The sequence below is a fragment of the Aotus nancymaae genome, unplaced genomic scaffold (genome assembly GCF_030222135.1).
Source record: "Aotus nancymaae isolate 86718 unplaced genomic scaffold, 86718_ANA_hifiasm-v0.15.2.pri h1tg000004l, whole genome shotgun sequence".
Lineage (NCBI taxonomy): Eukaryota > Metazoa > Chordata > Mammalia > Primates > Aotidae > Aotus > Aotus nancymaae.
The window spans coordinates 59965997-59991961 of NW_026988415.1; the positions used below are offsets into that span (position 1 = coordinate 59965997).

The window sequence follows — 25965 nt, forward strand, 5'->3', positions numbered from 1 at the left end:
AGTCCTTATAGTAGAATAATTTATATTAATTTCGGTATATACCCAGTAATGGGATTGCTGGGTAAAAGGGTATTTCTGGTTCTAGATGCTTGAGGAGTCACCACACTGTTTTCCACAATGTTTGATCTAATTTACATTCTTACCAAGAGTATAAAAGCCTTCTTATTTCTCCACAGCCTTGCCAGTATCTATTGTTTCTTCACTTTTTAATAATCACCATTTTGACTGGCACAAGATGGTATTTCATTGTGTTTTGATTTGCATTTCTCTGATGATCAGTGATGTTGACCTCTTTTTCATATGTTTGTTGGCTGCAGAAATGCCTTCTTTTGAAAAGTGTCCGTTCATATGCTTTGCTCACTTTTTGATGGCATTGTTTTTTTTAATTGTAAATAGGTTTAAGTTACTTGTAAATTCTAGATATTAGATGTTTGTCAGATGGGTAGATTGCAAAAATATTTTCCCATTCTGTAGGTTGCCTATTCACACTGATATTAGTTTCTTTTGCTGTGAAGAAGCTCTTTCATTTAATTAGATCCCATTTGTCAATTTTGGCTTTTGTTGCAATTGCTTTTGGCGTTTTTGTCATGAAGTCTTTGCCTGTACCTATGCCCTGGTTGGTATTGCCTAGGTTTTCTTCTAGGGTTTCTATAGTCTGGGGTTTTACATTTAAGTCTTTAATCCATCTTGAGTTAATTTTTGTATAATGTATCAGGAAGGAGTCCAGTTTCACTTTTCTACATATGGCTAGCTAGTTTTCCCAGCACCATTTACTACATAGCAGATCCTTTCCCCATTGTTTGTTTTTGTCAGGTTTGTCAAAGATCAGATGGTTGCAGATGTGTGGTAATATTTCTGAGGTCTCTGTTCTGCTCCTTTGGTCTATATGTCTGTTTTAGTAGCAGTATCATGCACTTTTGGTTACTGTAGCCTTTTAGTATAGTTTGAAGTCAGGCAGTGTAATGTCTCCAGCTTTGTTCTTTTTGCTTAGGATTGTATTGGCCATATGGGGTCTTCTTTGATTCCATATGAAATTTAAAATAGTTTTTTTCTAATTCTATAAAGAATGTCAATGATAGTTTGATGGGAATAGCATTGAATCTATAAATTACTTTGGGGAGTATGGCCATTTTAATTATAGTGATTCTTCCTATCCATGAGGATGGAATGTTTTTCCATTTGTTTGTGTCCTCTATGATTCCCTTGAGCAGTGGTTTGTAGTTCAACTTGAAGCGGTCTTTCACATCCCTTGGTAGCTGTATTCCTAGGTATTTTATTCTCTTTGTAGCAGTTGTGAATGGGATTTCATTCATGATTTGACTCTCTGCTTGCCTATTGTTGCTGCAAAGGAATGCTTGCGATTTTTCACATTGATTTTGTATCCTGAGACTTTGCTGAAGTTGCTTATAAATTCAAGAAGTTTTGGGGCTGAGATGATGAGGTTTTCTAAATATAAAATCATGTCACCTGCAAACAGAGACAGCTTGACTTCGTTTCTTCCTATTGGAATACTCTTTCTTTCTTTCTTTTGCCTGATTGCCCTGGCCAGAACTTCCAATACTATGCTTAATAGAAGTGGCGAGAGAGGGCATCCTTGTCTTCTGCTGATATTCAAAGGGAATGCTTCTAGCTTTTGCCCATTTAATGATATTGTCTGTGGGTTTCTCATAAATAGCTCTTATTATTTTGAGATATGTTCCACAATACCTAGTTTATTGAGAGTTTTTAACACGAAGGGATGTTGAATTTTATCAAAGGCCTTTTCTGCATCTATTGAGATAATCATGTGGTTTTTTTCTTTTTTCTGTTTATGAGATGGACTATGTTTACTGATTTGCATATGTTGAACCAGTCTTGCATCCCAGGGATGAAGCCAACTTTATCATGGTGGATAAGTTTTTTTATGTCCTTCTGGATTCAGTTTGCCAGTATTTTATTGAGGATTTTTACATTGATGTTCATCAGAGTTATTGGCCTGAAATTTTCTTTTTATGTTGTGTCTCTGCCAGGTTTTGGCATCATCATGATGCTGGCTTCATAGAATGAGTTAGGAGGAGTCTCCTTTTTTCAGTTTGGAATAGTTCCAGAAGGAAAGCTACCAGGTCCTCTTTGTATTTCTGGTAGAATTCAGCTGTAAAGCAGTCTGGTCCTGGGCTTCTTTTTGGCTGGTAGGGTATTAATTACTGCCTTAATTTCAGAGTTTGTTATTGGTCTATTCAGGGATTCGACTTTCTGGTTTAGTCTTGGGATGGTGTATGCATCCAGGAATTTATTCGTTTCTTCTAAATTTGTAGTTTATTTGCATAGAGATGTTTATAGTATTCTCTGATGGTAGTTTGTACTTCTGTGGGCTCAGTGGTGATATCCCCTTTATCATTTTTTATTGTGTCTATTTGATTCCTCTCTCTTCTTCTTTACTACTCTAGCTAGTGATGTATCTGTTTTGTTAATTTTTTCAAAAAACCAGCTCTGATATCCTTTCTTCTGCTTGGTCGATTTGGCTGTTGAATTTCACAAAGTTCTTATGCTGTGTTTTTCAGTTAGATCAGGTTGTTTATTTTCCTCTCTAAACTGGTTACTCTAGTTAGCAATTCCTCTAATGTTTTATCAAGGTTCTTAGCTTCTTTGCATTGGGTTAGAACATGCTTTTAGCTCATCGTAGTTTATCATTCATCTTCTGAAGCGTACTTCTGTCAATTCATCCATCTGATCCTCCATCCAGTTCTGCCCCTTGATAGAGAGACATTGAGATCATTTGGAGGAGAAGAGGCACTCTGGCCTTTTGGGTTTTCATCATTTTTTATTGATTCTCATATTCATGAGTTTGTCTAGTTTTGGTCTTGGAGGCTGCTGATCCTTGGATGGGGTTTTTCTGGGAGCCTTTTTGCTGTTGTTATTGTTGATGCTCTTGTTGTCACTTTCTGTTTGTTTTTATTTCAATAGTCTGGTCCCTCTTCCATAGGGCTGTTGCGGTTTGCTGTGGGTTCACTTCAGGCCCTATTCATCTGATTTGTTCCTTTGCCTGGAGATGTCATTCAAGGAGGCTGGAAAGCAGCAGAGATGAGTGCCTGCTCCTTCTTCTGGGACCACTGACCTCAAGGGGCACCAACCTGATGCTAGTAGGATTGCTCCTGTATAGAGGGTCTGACAACCCCTGTTGGAGGGTCTCACTCAGTTGGGTGTCATGGGGAACAGGACTCATTTTACAAAGCACCTTGTCCCTTGATGGAGAGGGTGCATTTTGCTGGGAGGAAACCCACTCATCTAGGTTGCCTGGATTCCTCAGACCCACCAGGAGGAGAGGCTAAGTCTGCTTGTCCGCAGAGATGGCGGCCACCCTTCCCCCTAGTGGGTTAGGCCCAGAGTGATCTGAATTCTGCCCCTGAGCCTCTGGCTGGAGTTATTGAGGATCCTGCAGGGAAGCCCTGCCCACTCAAGAAGGACAGGTTGGGTTTAGGCCTGAAGAGGCATGCTGGCTACAGAATGCCACTGCCGGTGTGTTGGGCTCTGTGGACAAGCCTTGGGACCAAGGCATCTGGCCTCTCTGGCTCCAGCGGGGGAAAAGCACAGCCTGGAGCTATAGAAATGGGGGGCGCCCTTCCCCTATCCAGGGACCTTAGCATATTAGGCAGTTCCGAGTCCCAGTGCTGGCCGCTGTCCCACCCCCAAGGAGTTTGCACAGCTTAGACAGCATGCAGCCACAGCCAGTGCTGGCCACCCCAAGCCGGGGGGTTCAGTAGGCTTAAGCAGATTCCTGCTGAGAGGCTGTAAGAATCTGCAGGTTCTGGGATTGGAATGCTAGGCCTCTGTGGTGTGGGTTTGCAAGTGGGATCTTCTGATCCATAGGTTGCACAGTTTCATGGAAAAAGCACAGCTTCCCTGGCCGGGTAGCACCCTCACTCACTACCTCCCTTGGCTGGAGGGAGGGGGCTCCCCCTCCTCGTGTGACTCTTAGGTGGGCCACCACACCACACTGCTCTTCCTTCTCTCTATGGGTCACACCAGGCTTCTAGTCAATTTTGATGAGAGAACCTGGATACCTTGATTGTCGGTGAAGGATTCACATGCTTATTGTTTTTTTTTCGATGGGAGCCTCCAAACGTCACAGCTTCTAGTCAGCCATCTACTACGGTTCTTAATAACTGTACAACTTTCCTGCTTTAAAGCCATTAAATTCTAGTTAAGGCCTGGGGACATATAAAGTTAGCCATGCTCCCTAGCTATGCCGGAAGGAATCAAACCTTATCTGCACTTCTGCCTGGTGTCCTAGGCTCCACACCTAGGACATAATTAGAATTGCTTACTTACCAGATTTTTCACCATAAGTAAAATTTTCTAAGAGTTAACAGTGTAATATGCATTTGCAACTACTGGAAAAACAGTTTTACATGCAAAGTGTGTAAGGAATGTAGAATATGCTTTTGGTAAAAGATCATAAGAAGGCATGGGAAATGTGGATTTCTTTTTGCCTAAAGAGTTAAAGGACTGTTTTACTCTAGATAGGATAAAGCTGAAGATTTGACAAAATTGTGGATGGTTTGTGAAAGACTAATCTTGTAAAAGAAATTCTGCATGCAAACATATTAGCTAAAATTAAAGAGGTATTATTCAGTTCATCTGTAAATTGAACATTGGAACAAAAGCACAACATGAATTTCTTAAAGCACTGTTCTGCTCTTTAACAGAAAATTGTAAAGGGTTATAAAAGTTTTATAAGAATCTTACCTTATGTTCAAACTGATTAAGATAATATAGATTTATCTATAAGATTTTATTAAGAACTGGTTTGACATCAATAGTACACTAATTAGTACACTAATGTAAAGGTAAAATATGGCTTTCTTTAGACTGTATTTGTATAAATGTGTTACTGGTATGTGTTTCAAAGTTATGAAAAACTCCTGTAATTCTGATACAACTTAGTATATGTTATGTTATTGTGTGCCACAGAGGTAACCCATTTCTTTTCAATTTTGTCTTTGACTCTTGCTGCCCTAAGACTTTTTGTTATCCACAGACGATTGTTGTCTTGTTTTAATTCTCTTTAAAATGTGGTTTTATAATAAGCTATAGAACTTTAACAGGTGCTCTCAAATTCAGATTTCTGATAACTTTGGAGATTGTGACATTAGAAAAGAGGAAAACACTTTCAAAACTCTCATGGAGATCTAAAATGTTCGTGAATATCAAGCAGAACAGGACTGCATGCACTGAATTAATAGAAGACTGAAATAATCCTTTAATGACTTTTTGCTTAAAATGTTATTGATTCCTTGAGAGTCAAGAAAACATTTCTTTTGAGCTATTTTGACCTTTTAACAATTGCGTACATTATATCTTATAAATAAAATTTGGAGCATATTAATACCTCTCTACCTGATTTCTCAAGAACTTGGAAACCATTTGTGAATATTCTTAACTTATAACAATATAGTTATTTTTATAAGTCCAATAAGAATCTGTTTTCTTTTGTAATAGGACACAATTGGAGCCACTAATTATTTTACCAAATCTTCAACTGACATGGCATGCTTTCTTTTAAGGAATCAAATTTTACTTATACAGCCAATAAAAATCCCTTGGGAAAACTGGCCCCATATCTTGTATACACAGTCCTTGTTCATTGTTACTAACCTGTGGTCAGTAAAGAATGTCACTTTCTGATAGGCCCAGGGACCCCAAGTTATCTTGGGACCTCAAGAGGAGAGTAATTTACCCAACTCATACAGGTATTTGATGGCACCCACCTATGGCTGGGTTTAATTAGGCTTTTAAAAAGTCTTATCTGAGATTGCTTATGGAACAAAGTTCCATCAAAGCCAATTTTAAAAGGAGCTTATATGGCAAACAATTATTCTTGCTGTGCTTTATGCAAATAATCAAGCCAAGTATAATAAGACTAAAGCTTATTTTCCAAACAAATCCGTCTTATCATGATTTGTTTTTAATACAAATGAGGACTGGAGATAGAAAAATATATTTAAATAAATATTGCACTCCTGTTAAAAGATTCTAGACTCATTAGTTGTTTTTGAGTTTTTGGCTGCAATTTAGACGAATCCTGCTTATTCCTGTGAACCAACTAGTGATCTCTGTCTGCAGCTCAAAAGAAACAAAGGGGATGGATAACGCAAAAATGTGGACCAATAGTCTAATTCTGGGAACATATTGAAATCAGCTAGCAACCTCATGCATCTAACTCATGACTACAGCATGTCGGTAGCCTCAGGATTTTTTTGACCTATCTTCAGCCTATTATTTTGTTTTGCCAGTCTTCTAAATAATAACCTAATTTGTCTCCTCTTGTCTTCAGGCCATCAAGCTCCAAATGATCCACAGTGAGGGATACCGTCCTCTCAATATTCAAGAGTCACCCTTCTACAGAGAAACCCTAGACTACTCATCAGCGGGACACAACAGAGGCATAATTCTGCCCCTGTCTTCCTTGGACCTGGCTAGATACCACTTTAACTAACCCATTGAGCCTTCTTGCCCTGACCGCTAGCAAGAGTCCAAGACCCACAGAACCACCACCACCACCACCACCCCCACTCTGTCAGAAGGAAAAAGGAAGCAGTTACAGAATGATCAAACCCTGCATTTTATCTGTCAAGTCGCCTGCTTGGCCCTCTTCCAAGTGTACTTTACTTCCTGTTCTAAAGCTTTTTTTTTCTTTTTTAAGATAGTCTCACTCTGTTACCCAGGCTAGAGTGCAGTGGCGTGATCGTGATAGATCACTGCAACCTCTGCCTCCCAGGTTTAAGCAATTCTCTTGCCTCAGCCTCACAAGTAGCTAGGATTACAGGCACCCACCACAACGCCTGGCTAATGTTTTGTATTTTTAATACAGACAGAGTTTCACCATGTTGGCCAGGCTGGTCTCAAACTCCTGACCTCAAGTGATCCACACACTTTGGCCTCCCAAAGTACTGGGGTTACAGGCCTGAGACACCACACCCGGCCTCTCAAGCTTTTAATAAACTTTCACTCCTGCCGTAAAACTTGCCTTGGTTTCTTCTTCTACCTTATGCCCCTCAGTCTAATTCTTTCTTCTGGGGAAGCAAGAATTGAGGTTGCTACACACCCATACAAATTTGCTGCAGGTAACATACTTTGTTATCTCATGATTCAATACATTCTGCTACTAAAAGTGTCAGAATTCAGAATACTAGGTTTTATTTAGCACCTACAGGAAAAGGGGATTGTATATATTATAGTCATTAGACTTTAAATGTGTAAATACGTTCATAGTTTTAGATCTCTGAGGGGTTGCTTCATATGTTATATTAATTCAAGACATTTTGGTAGAGCAGACAATGCATGTACATTTTGAAGTTTTAGAAATAGAATTTGGGAAGTCTCGGCTTACAAAACTCACTACCTAAACTAGATATTTAATAAAGTAGTATATTAAAGCTAAAATTAGCTTTTAGAAATTTTCTGATAAAATCTGGAATAAAATAAAACTTCAAATTCAAATAACATGCATACTTTTATGAAATATAAACAAGCTTACAATATTACTTACATTTTTGGTTCCTAAGCTGGATAACACTGCCGCCTGTGGCAAAGAATGACTACTGAAGCTTTTTTTAAAATAGTCTAAAAGGTATGCTTTCCCTGATGGTGAACCAGTTAAAGTGGATTTTTAAATGGTTGATGGAGGCAGTCTTATTCTGAGTTTCCAAGATGGGACAAATTGTGCTAATAAGTAGCTTTAAGCAAAAATATATTTTGTGTATGTTCCCTTAAAAACACATTTGCATTGTGTTCAAACCCAATATTATTTAAAAATAACAAAAAACGAATATCTAAATAGTCTTAAACTCATGTAAAGATTCATGAGCCAAAATCAAAATGCAAAAGAAACTTGTTAACCAATTCTAGGTTATGAAACTGCATTTTTCTAATTTTACTTAAAGGCATCAACCAGAAATCTATTACTTGCCTCTTCCTCTAAGAAAGCAAAAAACAAACTGCATCCATTCTCACAATAAATTATGCAAACTGTTTGATTTTGTAAAGTAAACAAAAAAATTATTTCATCTCTTCTGCATTTCAGAAGAAAACAAAATAACTGGGTTTTCCTTGTTTTGTTTGGACTTTTAGCTGTGTGACTTATGTCAAGTTGCTTAACCTCTCTTAATCTGTTTCTTTACTTGAAAAATGAGGATAAGACTATATCCTACCTCACTGGATTGTTATGAGGATTGGGTTAATATGAGTGTTCCTTAGAACCATGCCAGACACCACAGAAATAATTCACTAAATACTAGCTCTCATTTCTATTATAAGGTAGATGAAAAGCAGCAACATACCTACATCTAATTTGTATTAGTCTTGACATAGTTCTGTGATGTGACTTGATTTGCTTGTCATGTAAGAAGATAGGCTCTCTAGGTACAATTTATAGCCAGCATAGGCCTAATAGTGATTGGGCTCTTTAAATTGAATGCTTCTGTCTATGGGATGAGCCTTGGACCCCCACCCCCATTCCCCGTTTACTATACTTGGGGAACTTAGTTAATCTAACTTCCAGTTTATTGGTAAAATGGGGACCAACAATACATACATCACAGGGTTATTCTCATGATTAAGTGAGATAATGCATATGTAAAGCCCTTAACACAGTGTGAGACTTAGAACAGCCTCAACTAAAGTTCTCTGCTATATTTAAAAGATAAAAGACATTCCATCTAAAACAATATTAGAACCAGTTATATAATATACATTGTTGAGGAAGTAAGCCAGCAGTTAAAATGATGGGAGAATGAATTCTGCAGAGGGGAGAGGTAAAAGGACAAAATGCCTGACCTCACAGATATGAGAATGGAGAATGAGTCGAATGTGGTTAGGAGGCAGGACAGAGTAATAATAAAAAGCCTGGAAAGTGAGTCACATAGATCTGGGTCTGAATGCAAGCTCTCAACCAACTTTTATGAAGCCTTGGGGAGATAACCAAATCTTTTGAGTCAATTTCCTCAGAATTGGGGTTCATAGGGTTGATATGGATTGAACAAGAAAATGTAACATACATTCCACTGAGCCTAGGCCATAAAAGAACTCAGTAAATGGTAGCTGTAGCTATATGTTTAATAGATATTTTAATATATATTATATTACAATATATATTTAATATATTGTAATATAATATATATTAAATATATATTATAATGTACATTATATCACAATATATATTTATATATAAAATATTTACATATATATTATATACATAATATATATGTAAATTTTTTTTGAGAAGTTGTTTTGCTCTTGTTGCCAAGGCTAGAGTGCAATGGTGCAATCTCAGGTCACTGCAACCTCCACCTCCCGGGTTCAAGTGATTCTCCTGCCTCAGCCTCCTGAGTAGCTGGGATTACAGGCGTCTGCCACCACGCCCAGTTAAATTTTTGTGTTCTTAGTAGAGACGTGGTCTCACTATGTTAGCCAGGCAGGTCTTGAACTCCTGAGCTTAGGTGATCCACCCGCCTCGGCCTCCCAAAGTGCTGGGATTATAGACGTGAGCCACCGCGCCCAGCCCAGCTATGATTATTTTTAAAGAAGTATTATCTGGATTCGAGACTTAAGTACCTCATCAGGACAATTAGTTACCAGTGTAAATGAAAAATCAGGACGGAAATAGGAATTGAATTATTTGAAATATGGGGTGTAGGGAAAGGGAGGGGAGTTAGGGCAAGTTTCTTTGGATTGGGTAAAACAGCAGGTACTCGGGAGTGCCGAGCATATGTTCTGAGACTCCTTCTAGCCTCTTCACCATTTTAAACTCTTAAGAGAGGATGAAATAAAGTGGTCAAGCGAGCCCTGCTTCGCCCCTCCCTCACCACACGGGGGAGCACGTAGGCACGTTGATAACTGGCATTGTGACTTCGGCACTATGACGCAGGTACCACGCAAGGGTGGGCTGGTGGTTACACTCCTCCAGGATCACTTTCTTCTAGAGTGCAAGCCAAGTGGACATAAACAACCAAGCATGGGGCAAGCTGGCGTGAGGCAATCAGGTAAAAACCTACCAGACATAAACCAACGTGGCATGAAACAACGAGGAAGACGGCAATTAGCTAGAAGCCAACCAGGCATGCTGCAACAAGACTTAAGGCAACTAGTCCGGAATGAAGCAGGCCTAAGCCAACCACGCCCATCGCAACCAGGCCAAAGCCAATCAGGCCCCAGAAAATCAAGCTTGAAGCAAAAAAACAAGACCAAATCAGGTTTGCGTGGAAAAGTGACGTGGCAACTAGATAGCCCGTCAGGTGGGAGCCAACCAAGCATGAGACAGGTAGGCACCAGCCAATCAGGCACAAGCCAAATAGAAATGAGCCAACCAGACACAAGGCAAACAGACTTGAGCCAACCAGTCCGGAGCCACCTACATATCAGTCAACCAGGCATGAGCGAGCAAGTCCCCAGGCAACCAGACACTAACGAATCAAGTAGTAACCAAACAGGTGTGAGTGAACCAGGCTCGAGCCAATTAAGTTTATCAGATTCTAACCAAATAGGCATAAGCCAGTCAAGCTCAAGCTTACATAGTAAGAGCCAGTCGGACATAAGCCAATGGAGTGCAAGCATATATGACACGAAACAAGTGGACATGAAACAACCAAGAATGAGCCAAGCTGGCATGAGACAATCAAGTACAAACCTACAAGACATAAACCAACTTGGCATGAAACAACCAGGCACACGGCAATCAGGTAGGAACCAACCAGGCATGTGGCAACAAGACCTGAACCAACTGATACTGAGTGAAGCAGGCATAAGCCAACCAGGTCCATCTCAACCAGGCCCTCCAGTGATGGGGCAATTAGACACGAGCCAGTCAGGTAGGAGCCAACGAAGCATGAGACAAGTAGGCACCAGCCAACCAGTCCCAAGCCTACCAAACACCAATAAACCAGGCATGTGGCAACTAGGCATGAAGCAACCAGGCACTAGCCAATCGAGTAAGAGCCAAACAGGCTTGAGCCATCCAAGCCCAGGAATATGTGAACAGGGCCCGAGTCACCCAGGCCCGAGCCAACAAGAAGTGAACCAATTAGTTGCAAGCCAACCAGGCCTGAGTCAACCAGGCAGGAGCCAAGCAAGTGTGAGCCAACTGGGCATGAGGCAAACAAGCATGGATTATTTACAGATAAGAACTGCAAAGGCCGAAGACTGCTCAGAAATTTTACGTCTGATTGAAGTAAGCCTGTTTTTATTGTGTGGAGCCTCATGGCATTAGTGTAGGGCTAAAAGAGTAAGGGAGGCATAGTTGGGGTTCAAATTCTGCCTCTGCTAGTTATGACCTGTGTACATAACCTCTGGTAGTTACCTAACTTCTTTACTCTTCATTTTCTGGATCTAAAACCAAGATTATAGCAATATATATTTCAAAACATTGTTGTTATGAACCAATAACATAAAATGATTATGCATAAATTGCTTGGCATATAGTAAGGGGCTCAAAAAGTTATGGGAGAACCAATTCCTAGAAATTTTAGGGACTGAATGTGTTCTCTTTCCTGGGGAAATTTTAACTTTAAAAGAGCATCTTAGAGAAAAGAAATGCTTACCTTAAACAAATGAACCTCCAATGATAGAATTTCAGATATTAGTGGCTAAGATTTTGGGGTAGGGAGTCTCATTGCTTCTAAGACCACACCTATTTGTAGAAACTGATGATCAACTGCCCCAAAAACAATATTCGCATGCAACAAATTTTCTGTACTTTTTCAGACAGTTCATTGATCACTAAAGCCCATCCACAGAAAGCCCCCAGAAGCCAAAGGATTTGGTCACATATTTCTCATGTAAATGTTTATTTTAATGGCTTCCTTGGAAATCATTCCAGTTAATTAAAGGGACAAGCTATCTAGTAGTCACAGTTACCGTGCTGAAGTTCTGTGGTGCTGAAAGCAATCATTTATGTGATGGACAACCTACACAATTCCATATACAGCATATAAAGCAGTAGACCAGATTGTTTATGGAGTAAATATGTGGCTGGAGAAAGGCACAGATTATAGATATCCAAATCTCATAAGAGTTTTATAACGAAAATGTTTTAATCTCCTCACTAATATATATAAATCTTGTCTAAGTCGGGCCAAGTTTCTGTTCCCTTTGGAGAGTGTGTTTTAATGGCCAAAATAAAATGCCTGTAGTTTTCTAGTGAAATCGACCTGTTGAAGCAATTCTAGGCCTGGTTACAGATCTGTAAGAATTGGGTTATCTATCCTTTTATGGCTTACATTCTATTCCGTTTCCACAAATTCTCACATCATTTCTCTGACTGACATTAGTCTGAATTATTAGATCATCCATCAAAATACTATGCCCAACATATTATTACAGATTCACATTCTTCCAGGTGGTAGAAAACATCTTTTAAAGAGATTTTTGTAGTTCTAGCATTCGACACCTGGTTGGCAATTAATAAATTTATTGTTGAATGAAAAATTAATCTATTTACCTGGACAAATGTACTTGTCCTAGCTTTCCAAGCGATGTCCATCATCATCACCAAGGTAATAATATATCACTAGACTACCCCATTTCAGTGAAACTATCTGTAGGGTTTCTGGCCACATTTACCTTTTAATTTGCCACATGTATCTGATATTACATCAGAAGTTTATTGGGAGTAATTTTAATAAGTATTCATTGTGGAAAAATAAAAGAAAAGCTAAATTACTTACTCTGTCTCACATACATGTATGTAATGATTAATTGGCTTTGACCTTTATGTGCTTCTTAAAAATTTATGTCCATTCGTTCTACCTCCTGTTCATTGCTAAATTTGCAAAACATTCCCTCTTTGCAGAGGAATTTATTAGAGTTTGCAATCACAGTAATTGCTGAGCTGCATGTGTTGCAGGTTTTATTGACTGTCCTGTTCAAAGTATTCTCTATATGCACTCCTTTTATACTATTCTTAATCACCACATCGCAGCATTATTTGGGAACCTAGTCATTTCATTGCAAGGCAGCCATAACTTCTTGTTTCCCAGAATTTCTAAAGCTTTTTATTGTGGTAGTCCTTAAAGTGTGGTTTTGGACCATGGCAATCCACAGATGGTGCTGGGTAGTATTAATATTTGATTTCTGTTCATTGTACAAACATTGAATGCATATTAGAGGAAGATTATATACCAAGTAGTATAAAAGATATAAGGATTCTTGGATTACAGTCTCTGCCCTCAGGTTGCTTACAGTGTCTTAGGGGAGGTATCGAATTAATATTGTCCTCCCTGCCCAATCCATTCTCTTCACAGCAGCCGAAATGCTTAAAACTCCATTGAGCTTCTGGTTGTCTTGAGGATAAAATTGAATCTTCTTACTAATGCTCTATGTAATCTGGCTCTTGCTGTCCTCCTATATTTTAAAAGCTTATTTCCATTAAAAAGTTTAATGCAATTCCAGTCAAAATCTTCAAATTTTCACATAGAAAAATTGTTAAAAATTCAGAAAAGAAGAGTAACAAGGGGAGATGATCTATACCAGATATTATAAAACTGTAAGTCATTAAAATACTATGGCAACTAGTGCAAAGATAGATCAATGGGACAGAATGGAGAGTTCAGACTCTTAAGTATATAGTCAGCCTTCTGTATCCATGGTTTCTGCATCTGTAGATTCAAACAACCATGGATTGAAAATTGCAACTATACTGAACATGTACAGAGTTTTTCTTGTCATTATTTCCTACACAATACAGTATAACTATTTACATAATACTTACATTGTATTAGATATTATAAGTAATACAGAGATGAATTAAAGTATAGGAGAGAATGTACATAGGGTATATGCAAATAGTATGCTATATCAGGGACTTGAACACCCTCAGATTTTGGTATCCCGGCATTGAAGGAGCAGGTCCTGAAACTAATCTCCTATAGATCACAAGGGATGACTGTATATAAGGATGTAGTGTGATAAAAGGGACATTTCAAGTCAGCCAAGATGGGTTATTGAGTAAGTGCTGTTGGGCAATTGGGAGGAAAAGATAAAGGTGAAATTCTACCTAACTTCTTACACCAAAAAAATTTGAACAAATCAATTATTAATATTACAAACTTAAAAAGAAAACAAGAGTGAATCTTTCTGTAACCTTTCCAAGCATGAGATATAAACCATGAAGAAAATAATCTGAATATGTAAAAAAAAATTGATATAGTAAAAAGCCACAATAAAAAAGCCTAAAGTTAAACTGGCAAAAACATCTCACAGGCCAACATCTGAGAGACTTTTCTGAAAAGTCTATGAGCTTCATAATACATTAACTTTGTAACATCTGCCTTGAATGCTCAGTAACCTTTTTTGCTTTATTTCCCAGTTTCTGGCTGCATTCAAGGTTACTAACCTTGATAATTGACATTCATATGTGTGAGGTATCAACATAGTTAATCTCTCTCTCTCTCTAATAATGTATATACTTCCTTTTGTTGCATTACTGTTTTAGATTTTGTTTCTAGATGTCTGGGATTAAGTCTGACTAACTTTTAACACTGCCCAGGACATCACATGTCAATAAATGTTTAATACAATTATTATGATGATTATAGTTTTAATAATTTATTGCTAAATCATAAACTGAAGGTTTTATCTGCTTTAACAGGAATTGGCTGCCTGTGAAAACGTGCTAGGTGCGACGAAGTTAACAGCAGATGGTAAGATGTTTTGTTGTATTTTCAGAGCAAGAAAAAGAAACACACAGTACTGCTTAGATAGGTGAAAGCAATTGTTCCTGGTACATAAAGATGACACCATTACTAACGCGTACAGGACATAAATTTGAGAGCTTTGTCAGTGCTCCACTGTTTTATATTTTCCCCATTTATAGTACGAAATTGATATTTAACAGATCTTCTACCTTTACAGCAGCAATAGAGTTCAGCTGTTTCAGAATGTAAAATGAGGAGTGTTATTGGTCAAAAAAGTATAATTTAACACCCAGTATGTTGGTAGTGGTTTGATACAATGAAATTGACAAAAGCAAAATGATTTAAAATATTTTCAAAGTATTTACTACATTTTGATAGTCATCAAGATTAATGGGATAGGCTAGTGATTTGTGATGAATTAGAACATTTTAGGCAGTAAATATGAAGACGAAGAGAAAAGATTATTAACATATATAAAATTACAAATGGCAAAGACGAGGTGAAGACAGTTATCAAAATCTAGACGAATTTATGAAGGATAACTCCTTGAAGCTGAACACTTCAGAATGCATGTAATAAACTGAGAACATTCTACCAAGGAGATAAATGCTTTCACTATAATAGTGGGTGACAGATTCAGAAAGAAGTTATGGGATGCTTTGTGGAGTCTTTTGCACCATTCCTTAACAAACCAGTCCTAGAGCCTTGGTCAGAAATAGAACTCTGAGCTGCATAGATCATAGATAAGTTATCTTATGTGATGATACTTATGTCCTTATTCTTGATAATTAACATGACCAGAATGTCAACTAAATAGTAATTTTGTTGGCTTAAAATAAATAGTAAGAAATACAAAGTTGAAAGTAATGTACACTCTATGAAAGCAGTACTTTAACTGAAACAGCATAAAAATTTGAGCACGTCTAACCTGAGAATCTGAAATCTGAAATGCTCCAGTCAGAAAATTTTTGAGCACTGGAGTGACACTCAAAGGAAATGTTCATTGGAGCATTTCAGATTTCAGATTAGGGATGCTCAACCGGTAAGTATATGACATGTATTTAAAATAAAAAAAAATCAGACATTCAAAACACTTCTGGTCCCAAGAATTTTGGATAAGGAATACTCAATCTGTACTATGTTGAGATAATGCACCTACACTATTTCATTGTAGTTAGAAAAGTGCTGCTCAGGGTAATATATAACAGTCATAGCAAACAACAAAATGCTTTCTATACTCCAGCATTCTACCTTAGAATTTCAGTATATATTTAAATTGCAGCAATTTCATAATGTCCTCAGTCCTGTTTTTATCTTAAAATGTCCCTGTGTACTTGTATAGAGGCAGGTGAGATACTTGATTTTTGTTTACTCTTACCTATTGTTGTAAACTTTTTAAAAATGTGATTAAATATACGCATCATTTTAACCATTTGTAACTGTACAATTCAGTGACATTCAATACATCCAGTACCAGTATCTATCTCCAGATCTTTACATCACCTCAACTGAAACTCTGTAACCATTCAACAATAACTCCTCATTGCCGACCTCCCTCCCCACAGGCTCTCATAACTACTATTCTACTTTCTATCTCTATAAATTTGCCTATTCTAGGTACCTCATATGACTGGAAACATACAATATTTGTCTTTGTATGTCTGCCTTATTTCACTTAGCGTAATATCTCAAGGTTTATCCAAGTTGAAGCCTGTATCTGAATTTCTTTCCTTTTCAAAACTGAATAACATTCCATTGTATGTATATATACAATGTGATATATATATATATATATATATATATATATATATATATATATAAAACATTTTGTTTATCCATTCATCCATCAATATACATTTGGGCTGTTTCCAGATTTTGGCCATTGTGAATAATGCTGCTGTGATATACTGGTGTACAAGTGTCTGTCTGAGTTGCTGCTTTCATTCTTTTAGGCACATACCTAGAAGTGGAATTGCTGGATCATATAATAATTTTGGGTTTTTTTTTTAGGAGCCTAATTACTGTTTTCCACAACAGCTGCATCATTTTACATTCTCATTAGCAGTGCACAAGGGTTCTAATCTCCACATCCTCACCAACACTTATTTTTGTTTTTTTTAAATACCCAAACTAGTGGGTGTGAAGTGGTATCTCGTGTTTTGATGTGCATTGCACTAATGATTAGTGATGTTGAACACCTTTTCATGTGCTTATTGACCCTTTGTATATCTTCCTTGAGAAGTGTCTATTTACGATAATTGCTCATTTTTTAATTCAGTTGATTTATTTTGTTGTTGTTGAGTTGTAGGAGTCCTTTATATATTCTGGATATTAATCCCTTATCAGATATTATTTCCAATGCTTTCTCCCATTCCATGGGTTGCCTTTTTACTCTCTTGATATTGTCCATTCACATACAAAATATTTTAATTTTGATAAAGTCCAATTTGTTTATTCTTTTGTCACTTGTGCTTTTGGTGTTATATCCAAGAAATCATTGCTAAATCCAATGTCTTGAAGATTTCCCATGTTTCTTCTAAGAGTTTTATAGATTTAGCACTTACATTGAGGTATTTGATCTATTTTGAGTTAAATTTTGCACATGGTGTGAAGTAAAGAGTCCAACTTCATTATTTCGCAAGTGGATATTCCATTTGTCTAGCACCGTTTGTTGAAAGATGGTCCTTTTCCACGTGAATGGTCATAGCACCCTTGTCAAAAATCGATGGATCAGATATGTGAGGGGTTGTTTCTGAGGTCTCCATTCCATTGGTCTATATGTCTGTCCTTTTGTCACTACCATACAGTATCAATTGCTGCAGCTTTGTAATAAGTTACAAAATCGGGAAGTGTGAGTCCACCAATATTATTCTTTGCTTTCAAGATTGTTTTGGCTATTTGGGTCCCCTTGGAATTCCATATGAATTTGAGAATCAGCTTTTCTATTTCTGTGAAAAAGGCTGTTGGAATTTTAATAGGGACTGCATTAAATACATAGATCATTTTTAATGGTATTGGCATCCTAGCAATGTTGCCTTCCTATGCATATACAGGGGATTTAAAAAAAAATTTCTTTGGGTCTTTTCCAGTTTCTTTCAGCAGTGTTTTATAGTTTTCAGAACACAAGTTTTTAACCTCCTTAATTAAATTTATTCCTAGGTATTCAATTTTTTTAGGGGTTATTGTAAATGGTACTGCTCTCCTAACTGATTTTTTGTTTTTGTTTGTTTTGTTTTGTTTGTGCCTGTATACAGAAACACAACTTACTTTTATTTGTTGATCTTGTACACTGCAACTTTGCTGAATTTGTTTATCAGCTCTAGGAGCTTTCTCTTGGATTCTTTGGAATTTTCTCTATATAGAATCATGTGATCTGCAAATAAAGATAGTTTTAATTTTTCCTTTCTACTAATTTTTTTTTTTTTTTTTTTTTTTTTTTTTTTTTTTTTTTTTTTGAGACGGAGTCTCACTCTGTCGACCAGGCTGGAGTGCAGTGGTGCAATGTCGGCTCACTGCAACCTCCACCTCCCAGGTCCAAGCGATTCTCCTGCCTTAGCCTCCCGAGTGGCTGGAATTACAGGTGCACACCACCACACCTAACTAATTTTTGTATTTTTAGTAGAGATGGGGTTTCGCCATGTTGGCCAGGCTGGTCATGAACTCCTGACCTCAGGTGATCCACCCACCTTGGCCTCCCAAAGTGTTGGAATTAGAGGTGTGAGCCACTGCACCTGGTCTATGGATGGTTTTTATTTATTTTTTCTTGTCTAATGGCTCTGGCCATAACTTCCAGTACAATGTTGAATACCAGTAGTGAAAGTGGGAATCTTTGTCTTGTTCCTAATCTTAGGGGGAATGCTTTCAGGCATTCACCATTGGTATAATGCGGTTTTCATAAGCACACTGTATCATGTTGAGGAATGTTGCTCTATTCCTACTTTTATGAAATCTTTTATTATGAAAGTGCTGTGCTTTGGTCAAATGCCTTTTTGGCATTCATTGAAATGATTATGTGGGTTTTTCCCCGTTTGTTTCATTAATATATTACATTGATATTCTTACGTTGGTGCACCCTTACACTGCTAGGATAAATCACACTTTATTATGGTGAATAATCCCTTTATATGTTGTTGGGTCAGTTTGCTCTTTTGTGGAGAATTTTTTAACTACATTATTAAGGAATATTGGCCTGTAACTATGTTCTAATGCCTTTGGAATCAGAGTAATGCTGGCCTCACAGAATTAATTACAAAGTGTTCCCGTCTCTCCATTTTTTGCGGAAGAGTTTGAGAAAGACTAATATTAATTCTTCTGTAAATGCTTGGTGGAATTCACCACTGATGAGGCCATTTGGTTCCTTACTTTTCTTGTTGGGAGATCCCTGATTCCTGATTCAAACTCTTGCAGGGCTGTTGAGATTTTCTGTTTCTTCTTAAGTAGGTTTAGGTAATTTGTATGTTTGAAGGAATGTGTCCATTTCTTCTAGGTTATCCAGTTTGTTGTTATATAAATCATAATATTTTCTTATATTCCCTTTCAATGTTGTAATGTTGGCAGTAATGTCCTTCTTTTCATTTCTGATTTTAATTATTTGCATCCTCTTTGTCAGTCTAGCTGTCAATTTTGATCTTTTCAAATAGTCAACCTTCACTGATTTCTCCATATTTTTCTATCTTCTATTTTATCTCTGTCCAATTTTTATTTATTTTATTATTACCTTCTGCAAGCTTTGGACTTAGTTTGCTCTTCTTTTCTACTTCCTTAAGGCATAAGGTTAGATTATTGTTTTAGATCATTCTTTTTTAAAACATGGCATTTACAGCTATAATTTTTTTTCTCTGAACACTACTTCGACTGCATTTCATAAGCTTTTGTTTCTTGTGTTTTCATTTCATTCATTTAAGTGTTTTCCTATTTCCCTTATACTTTCCTCTTTGACCCATTGGTTGTTTACAGTGTGCTGTTTACTTTTCACATATTTGTAAATTTCTCAAGTTTTTTCCTGCTCTTGATTTCTAGTATCATTGTACTGTGGTTTTGACGTTTTAAATTTTATTAAGACTTGGCATGTAGCCTAATGTATCTATCCTAAAGAAAGTTCCATGTGTACTTAAGAAAAAATGTGTATTCTGTTGTAGTTGGATAGAGTTTTCTGTATATGTCTGTTAGGTGCAATTGGTCTATAGTGTTCAAGTCATCTACTTTTCTGTCTGATTGTCCTATGTATTACTGAAAGTGGGGTATTGAATCTCCTGTTATTGTCTCGCTGTGTACTTCTTCTCCAGTTCTGTCGGTGTTTGCTTCATATATTTTGGAACTGTGATGTTCAATGCATGTATATTTATAAACGCTATATGTTCTTGGTGAATTAACCCCTTTATCATTTCATAATGTCCATGCATAGTCAAGTGCTGCAGTGAGTCTTACTGAACTCACATATATGAAAGGTCAGTTCTCTGCATATTTGGGTTTCTCCTCCAATGAATATTCTGTTTTTGATCTGTGTTTGAAAAAATCCATGTATAAGTGTACTTGCACAGTTCCAACCCATATTGTTCAAGGGTCAACTGTATAAACACAATTACAATACTACTTCTTATTATTGCTCATATATCTCTTTACCAGACATCTTTATTCATACAACTTTGAGTTACCGTCTACCTTACTTTCATGTCAACCCCTTTTGGTATTTCTTGCTGGGTAGGCCTAATGGTAATAAACTTCTTCAGTTTTTTGGTGGGGGGCGGTCTGGGAATGTCTTAATTTCTCCCTCATTTTGAAGGACAGTTTTGGTGGATATAAAATTCTTAGTTCTAACAGTCCCCACTCCCCCAGCCCCCTGGACTTTAAATGCCAGTCCACTGCTTTTTGGCTTCCAAGGTTTCTGATGGGTAATCAGATGGTAATCTAACTGAGGATCCCTCATATATGACAAATTGCTTCTCTATTGCTGTGTAAGATCCTCTCTTTAGCTGTTGAGACTTTGCTTATAATGTGTCTAGGTATGGATTTCTTTGGGTGTATCCTACTTAGAGTTTGAAAGTTTCCAGCTATTTTTTCAAATTTTCTTCCCTCCCTTCCTTCCTTTCTTGCTTTTTCTCTTCTTTCTTTCTTTCTTCTTTCTGTCTTCCCCTTCCTGTAAGTCCCACAAGTTTTCAGCTGTTATTTTTTCAAATTTTCTTTCCCTCCTTCCCTTTTTCTCTCCTTCCTTCCTTCTTTCCTCCTTTCCTTCCTTCCTCCCTCCCTCCCTTTTTTTTTCTTTCCTTTTCTTTTTTTCTGTCTTCCGCCTCCTGTTAAGTCCCACAAGATATATCCTGCTCCACTTGATGGTGATAATGTTTCACAAACACTTTTGGTTTTGTTCACTTTTCCTCATCCCTTTTGTTTTTCAGACTCAATAATTTCACCTGGCCTAGTTTCAAGTTCATGGATTCTTTCTTTGACTTATACAAATATGCCTTTGAATCCCTCCAGTACAGTGCATTTTTTATTTCAGTTATTCTACTTTCAAGCTTCAGAATGTTAGAGGGAGGGATTTTTTTTTATAATTTATATTTATATTATCATTTTGTTTATATATTTTTCTGTATTTGGGCATGTCTTATCTCTTTGGGCATCTTTAAGACAGATGTTTTAAGCTGTTTATTAAGTCAAACCTCTGGCTTTCTTCCGGTATGTTTTTTGTTAATGTATTTTATTCCTTTGAATGACCATTGTTTCTCGTGATTTTTGTTAAAAGCGAGACATTTGAAACTTATACTATGGCAACTTTGGAAATCAGACTCTCTTTTTCCCCAAGGATTTGATGGAGTTTCTTTTAAAGCATTATAGGATGTCTCTGTGTTAGGGATCAGCCTAAGTTGAAAGCTTAATGTGTTCTTAGGTCCTGTCAATTTTTCTCTAGTTACACATAGCGACTTTCTAAATTCCCTTGTATATGTGTTTTCAATTCCCAAATGTCTCACAAAACGGGGCAGCTCCATTAAATCTCCTGGAAGCTACTTCAGCTCCTGGGAGTTGAAACAATGGCGGTTAACCTCCAAGTCCTCACCTTAGTGATAAGAGTAACAATCCACAGCCAAAACAGAACTTCAGTATTTTGAGGACAAAATGTTTATTGGTCACCCTTGCTCCAGCAAACTGCTACAGAAATAGAGGTTGCTGTTCCCATGGCTGCCTGCCGTGGGACTGGAGCAGAGGGTGCTGAGTGCTGGGTAGCTGCCACCTCATTGATGGCTGAATTTGACCCAAATTAACTGCAGTTGACCAGCCAGGCTATCTCCTGTAAGTTGCAAGCATTCAGATAAACTCCAGAGTTCCAAAATATTCACTTCAGTTTCCACCAATACAATTGCTATCCAGGTGGAGAGAGAAATTCCTATTGCTTCCTATCTACCATCTCCCTCTTTCTGCTATAAACTTTCTGACATACTATATATGAATTGTTATTTCAGATTTACTCAGAGATGGCTTTGGGGACACTCCCCTTTTCTACTGCCTGATTGCAGAAGCAAACAGTCAACAAAATCCATCAGGTAGAGTAAATCTTTCTTCTCCAGTTTAATCTGGAGTATACCTTTTTCATGCTGAAAACACAGTACTGTTATGTAGCACATAATTACTATTAAGCAGAAGAGAAGAATATATAAATCCAGTTTTTTAAAGAAAATGCATGGTATGTACTTATGTTTGTCTAAGCATTATTATTTTTTTAAGGGACAGTCTTGTTCTGTCACCCAGGCTGGAGTGCAGTGGCATGGTCATGGCTCACTGCAGCCTCCAACTTCAACTTCTTTGCACAAGTGTCTTAGCCTGCCAAATAGCTGGGACTACAGACATGTGCCACTATGGCCAACTAATTTAAAATTCTTTTTTGTAGAGACAGGGTGTTACTACATTGCTCAGGCTGATCTCAAACTCCTGAGCTCAGGCGACCCTCCTGCCTTGGCCTCCCAAAACACAGGGATTACAGCCATGAACCACTGCACCTGGCTAAAATTCTTTGAAAGATCATATGCCACACTGTAAAAAGAAGGCTTATAATCTAAAGGTTGTATTTTAATGGACTTATGCCCACTACATTATACGTTTCTGTAGTTTTTTCCAGTGAGCATTTATTATTTTGATAGTTGAAAAAAACACCAAAAGACATTCAATTTTGGGGTAAAGACCTGGCGAACATTCAACACAACCTTTCTACACCCTTTCTTGTATCTTCCTAGACAAACTGACTGTTGGATTTGCCATGTACTACTTTACATATGACTCACGGATTGGTAAGGTACTTTATTTAGAGGACTTTTATGTCACAAAAGCTTACCAAGGTAAAACTACAACTTATGATATTACCTATACTTTAAAAATTAAAATGACATATTTTAATGATAGGACTTTACATATGATGTTTTAGTTAATGTAACGTATTGCTATAATTAAATTAAGTTAATGAGTTTGATCACTATTCTAGTTATTCTTTCATGCAGTGAAGACTCAGTCACAGATTAGAAAAACATTTTATTAGCTCCTCTTAAGGTCTGAATAAGCCAAGCTATCACATGGCTATATATATATATATATATTTTATTTCGTTTTTGAGACAAGGTATTGCTGTCACCCAGGCTAGAGTGCAGTGGTGTGATCATGTCTCATTGCAACCTCAACCTCCTGGACTCAAGCAATCCTCTCACCTCAACCTCCCAAGTAGCTGGGGCTACAGGCATGTGCCACAGCACCCAGATCATTCTTTTTTTGTAGAAACAGGGTCTGTTTTGCCCAGGGTGGTCTCAAACTCCTGGGCTCAAGTGATCCTCCTGCCTTGGCCTCCCAAAGTGCTGGGATTACAGGTGTTAGCCATCGTGCCTGGCCACAGAGGTATACTTTTATCTTTAAAAAAATGCTTTTAAATTTTAGGTGGTTTTCAGTAAAAATAGATAAGAAATATACTGTTATAAGACAATAGTGGCAAAGACTCACTTCTTCACTGATCTTTAAAATAAACCCAAACTCTTCTATGACCTTTAGTACCTCATTCCAATTAGGAAAAAGAGATATGAAAGCATTCATGAGTTGTGTTTCCACAAGCTATTAATAATATACGAAAACCAGATGTAGTTTTAGATATTATTTTTTTTAACTAAAGCAAATAACTGGTTAAGTGAAATTTTCAGTTTTCATTTTGCATTGTCTATTTAAAAGGTCTACGTATCGGAGCTGAAATGCTGAAGATTCTAAGTCAGGTATGTATTAAATTAGTATTGATATTCTATATATTAACCTTTTCTTCAATAAATATTCACAGGGCATAAATCATTAATCACACCATTTGAACATAACCCCTATACTTCAAGTTTCCACCCAAATTAAACTGGATTTTCAAATCAGATGATTCATATAGAGTATATGAGTTATATTCAATTAAAATTGATTTTACATATAATCTACAACCACACCATACACCCTTTTTGCTATCAAGTGAAAGTAAGCAGGAGGGTTATTAGAAGGCATTTTTATTCATAAAACAGGCCCACAGTATGCATATTACAAGACTATAAAAGCAAGATCTTCTTGTATTTTGGAACATGTGAGAACATGTGTTCTTTGTGTAGGTAAACCTTTTCTATACAACAAAGGGTTGCAAATCAGTTTTGAGCTTTTAATAAGAGGGGTTTTAAAGCTCATAACAGTGAGACTTTTTTTTATATCTACAGAAAATTTCAGTTAACTGCTATATTTGGAAGTATTATTCACACATAGTGTCTTGCATAGAGTAGACCCTCAATAAAATATATGTGTTAACGAAGATTATACTTTTTAAAATAGTACGTTCTGGGGTATATGTGCAGAGCATGCAGTTTACACAGGTATACACGTGCCATGGTTTGCTGCATCCTTCACCCCATCATCTACATTAGGTATTTCTCCTAATGCTAACCCTCCCATAGCCCCACACACCCCTAAAAGGCCCCGGTGTGTGATGTTTCCCTCCCTGTGTCTGTGTGTTCTCTCTGCTCAACTTCCACTTATGAGTGAGAACATGAGGTGTTTGGTTTTCTGTTCTTGTGTTAGTTTGCTGAGAATGATGGTTTCTAGCTTCATCCATGTCCCTGCAAAGGACACGAACTCATCCTTTTTTATGGCTGCATAGTACTCCATGGTGTATATGTGCCACATTTTCTTTATCATAGTATCATTGATGGGCATTTGGGTTTGTTCCAATTCTTTGCTATTGTGAACAGTGCTGCCATAAACATACGTGTGCATGTGTCTTTATAATAAAATTATTTCTAATCCTTTTGAGTATATACCCAGTAATGGGATTGCTGGGTCAAATGGTATTTCTAGTTCTAGATCCTTGAGGAATCACCACACTGTCTTCCACAATGGTTGAACTAATTTACACTCCCATCAACAGTGTAAAAGTGTTCCTATTTCTCCACATCCTTTCCAGTATCTGTTGTCTCCTGACTTTTTAATGATCGCCATTCTAACTGGCGTGAGATGGTATCTCAGTGTGGTTTTGATTTGCATTTATCTGATGACTACTGAGGATGGGCTTTTTTTCATATGCTTCTTGGCTGCATAAATGTCTCCTTTTGAGAATTGTCAGTTCATATCCTTCACCCACTTTTTGATGGTTTTTTTTCCTGTAAATTTGTTTAAGTTCTTTGTAGATTGTGGATATTAGCCCTTTGTCAGATGGGTAGATTACAAACATTTTCTCCCATTCTGTAGATTGCCTGTTCACTCTCATGATAGTTTCTTTTGACAAAGACTATACATTCAAATGAGAGTAATATTTGCTTGTGTGTTTTTAAACAGATTGCCATCCGAACCCAATGTAGCTGTATGCACCTTCGTGTCGTCATTTGGAACCAGTCTTCTATCGCCTACTATACTAGTCGAGGGGCTTTAGACCTTTCCTCTGAGGAGGGCTGGCGTCTCTTCAAGTTCAACAGAGAAGAACTCCTGAAAATCATAGAGGAAGAATGAAAGAGGCCTTGTAACAACTCATCCCAACATAGCTTCCAACATTTGAATGTCACCTGAGTCTAACAGCAGTTTGACTCTGTTGTACAATGCAGCAAGTGATCATCACACTCTTTTTCGTGCAGATCGTTTATTTTGAAACAGATTTTGTAGAGCTAGTCAACTTTCCATTATCTAAATCAAGATTCTGATAGCTAGTAGTAGTACTAATCCAAAAGAGCAGATAATTCAAAAATCACTTATACTTAGCATTGTGCTATTTTTTACCCACCATATTTCATCAAATTTAAGATGCTTCTTTTTCACAATTTGA

At 37.3% G+C, this 25965-nt stretch overlaps 1 protein-coding gene across 1 annotated transcript; it reads left to right on the top strand.

Annotated features, from left to right (window-relative positions):
- The first annotated feature begins 9895 nt into the window (after positions 1-9895).
- Positions 9896-25755, top strand: SATL1 (spermidine/spermine N1-acetyl transferase like 1). The gene is made up of 6 exons (XM_064384082.1): positions 9896-11203; positions 14621-14672; positions 22121-22201; positions 22889-22990; positions 23862-23902; positions 25485-25755. Exons 1-6 carry the CDS (start codon positions 9896-9898, stop codon positions 25653-25655), a joined length of 1755 nt encoding a protein of 584 aa, XP_064240152.1. The 3' UTR covers positions 25656-25755.
- Positions 25756-25965: the final 210 nt, after the last annotated feature.

Excerpts from the sequence above, each read along its gene's own strand:
- SATL1 (XM_064384082.1), top strand. The coding sequence starts at position 9,896 with ATGACGCAGGTACCACGCAAGGGTGGGCTGGTGGTTACACTCCTCCAG. Across the intron at positions 11,204-14,620 it reads AAATTTTACGTCTGATTGAA|GAATTGGCTGCCTGTGAAAA; the intron begins GTAAGCCTGTTT and ends CTGCTTTAACAG. Across the intron at positions 22,991-23,861 it reads TGTCACAAAAGCTTACCAAG|GTCTACGTATCGGAGCTGAA; the intron begins GTAAAACTACAA and ends TCTATTTAAAAG.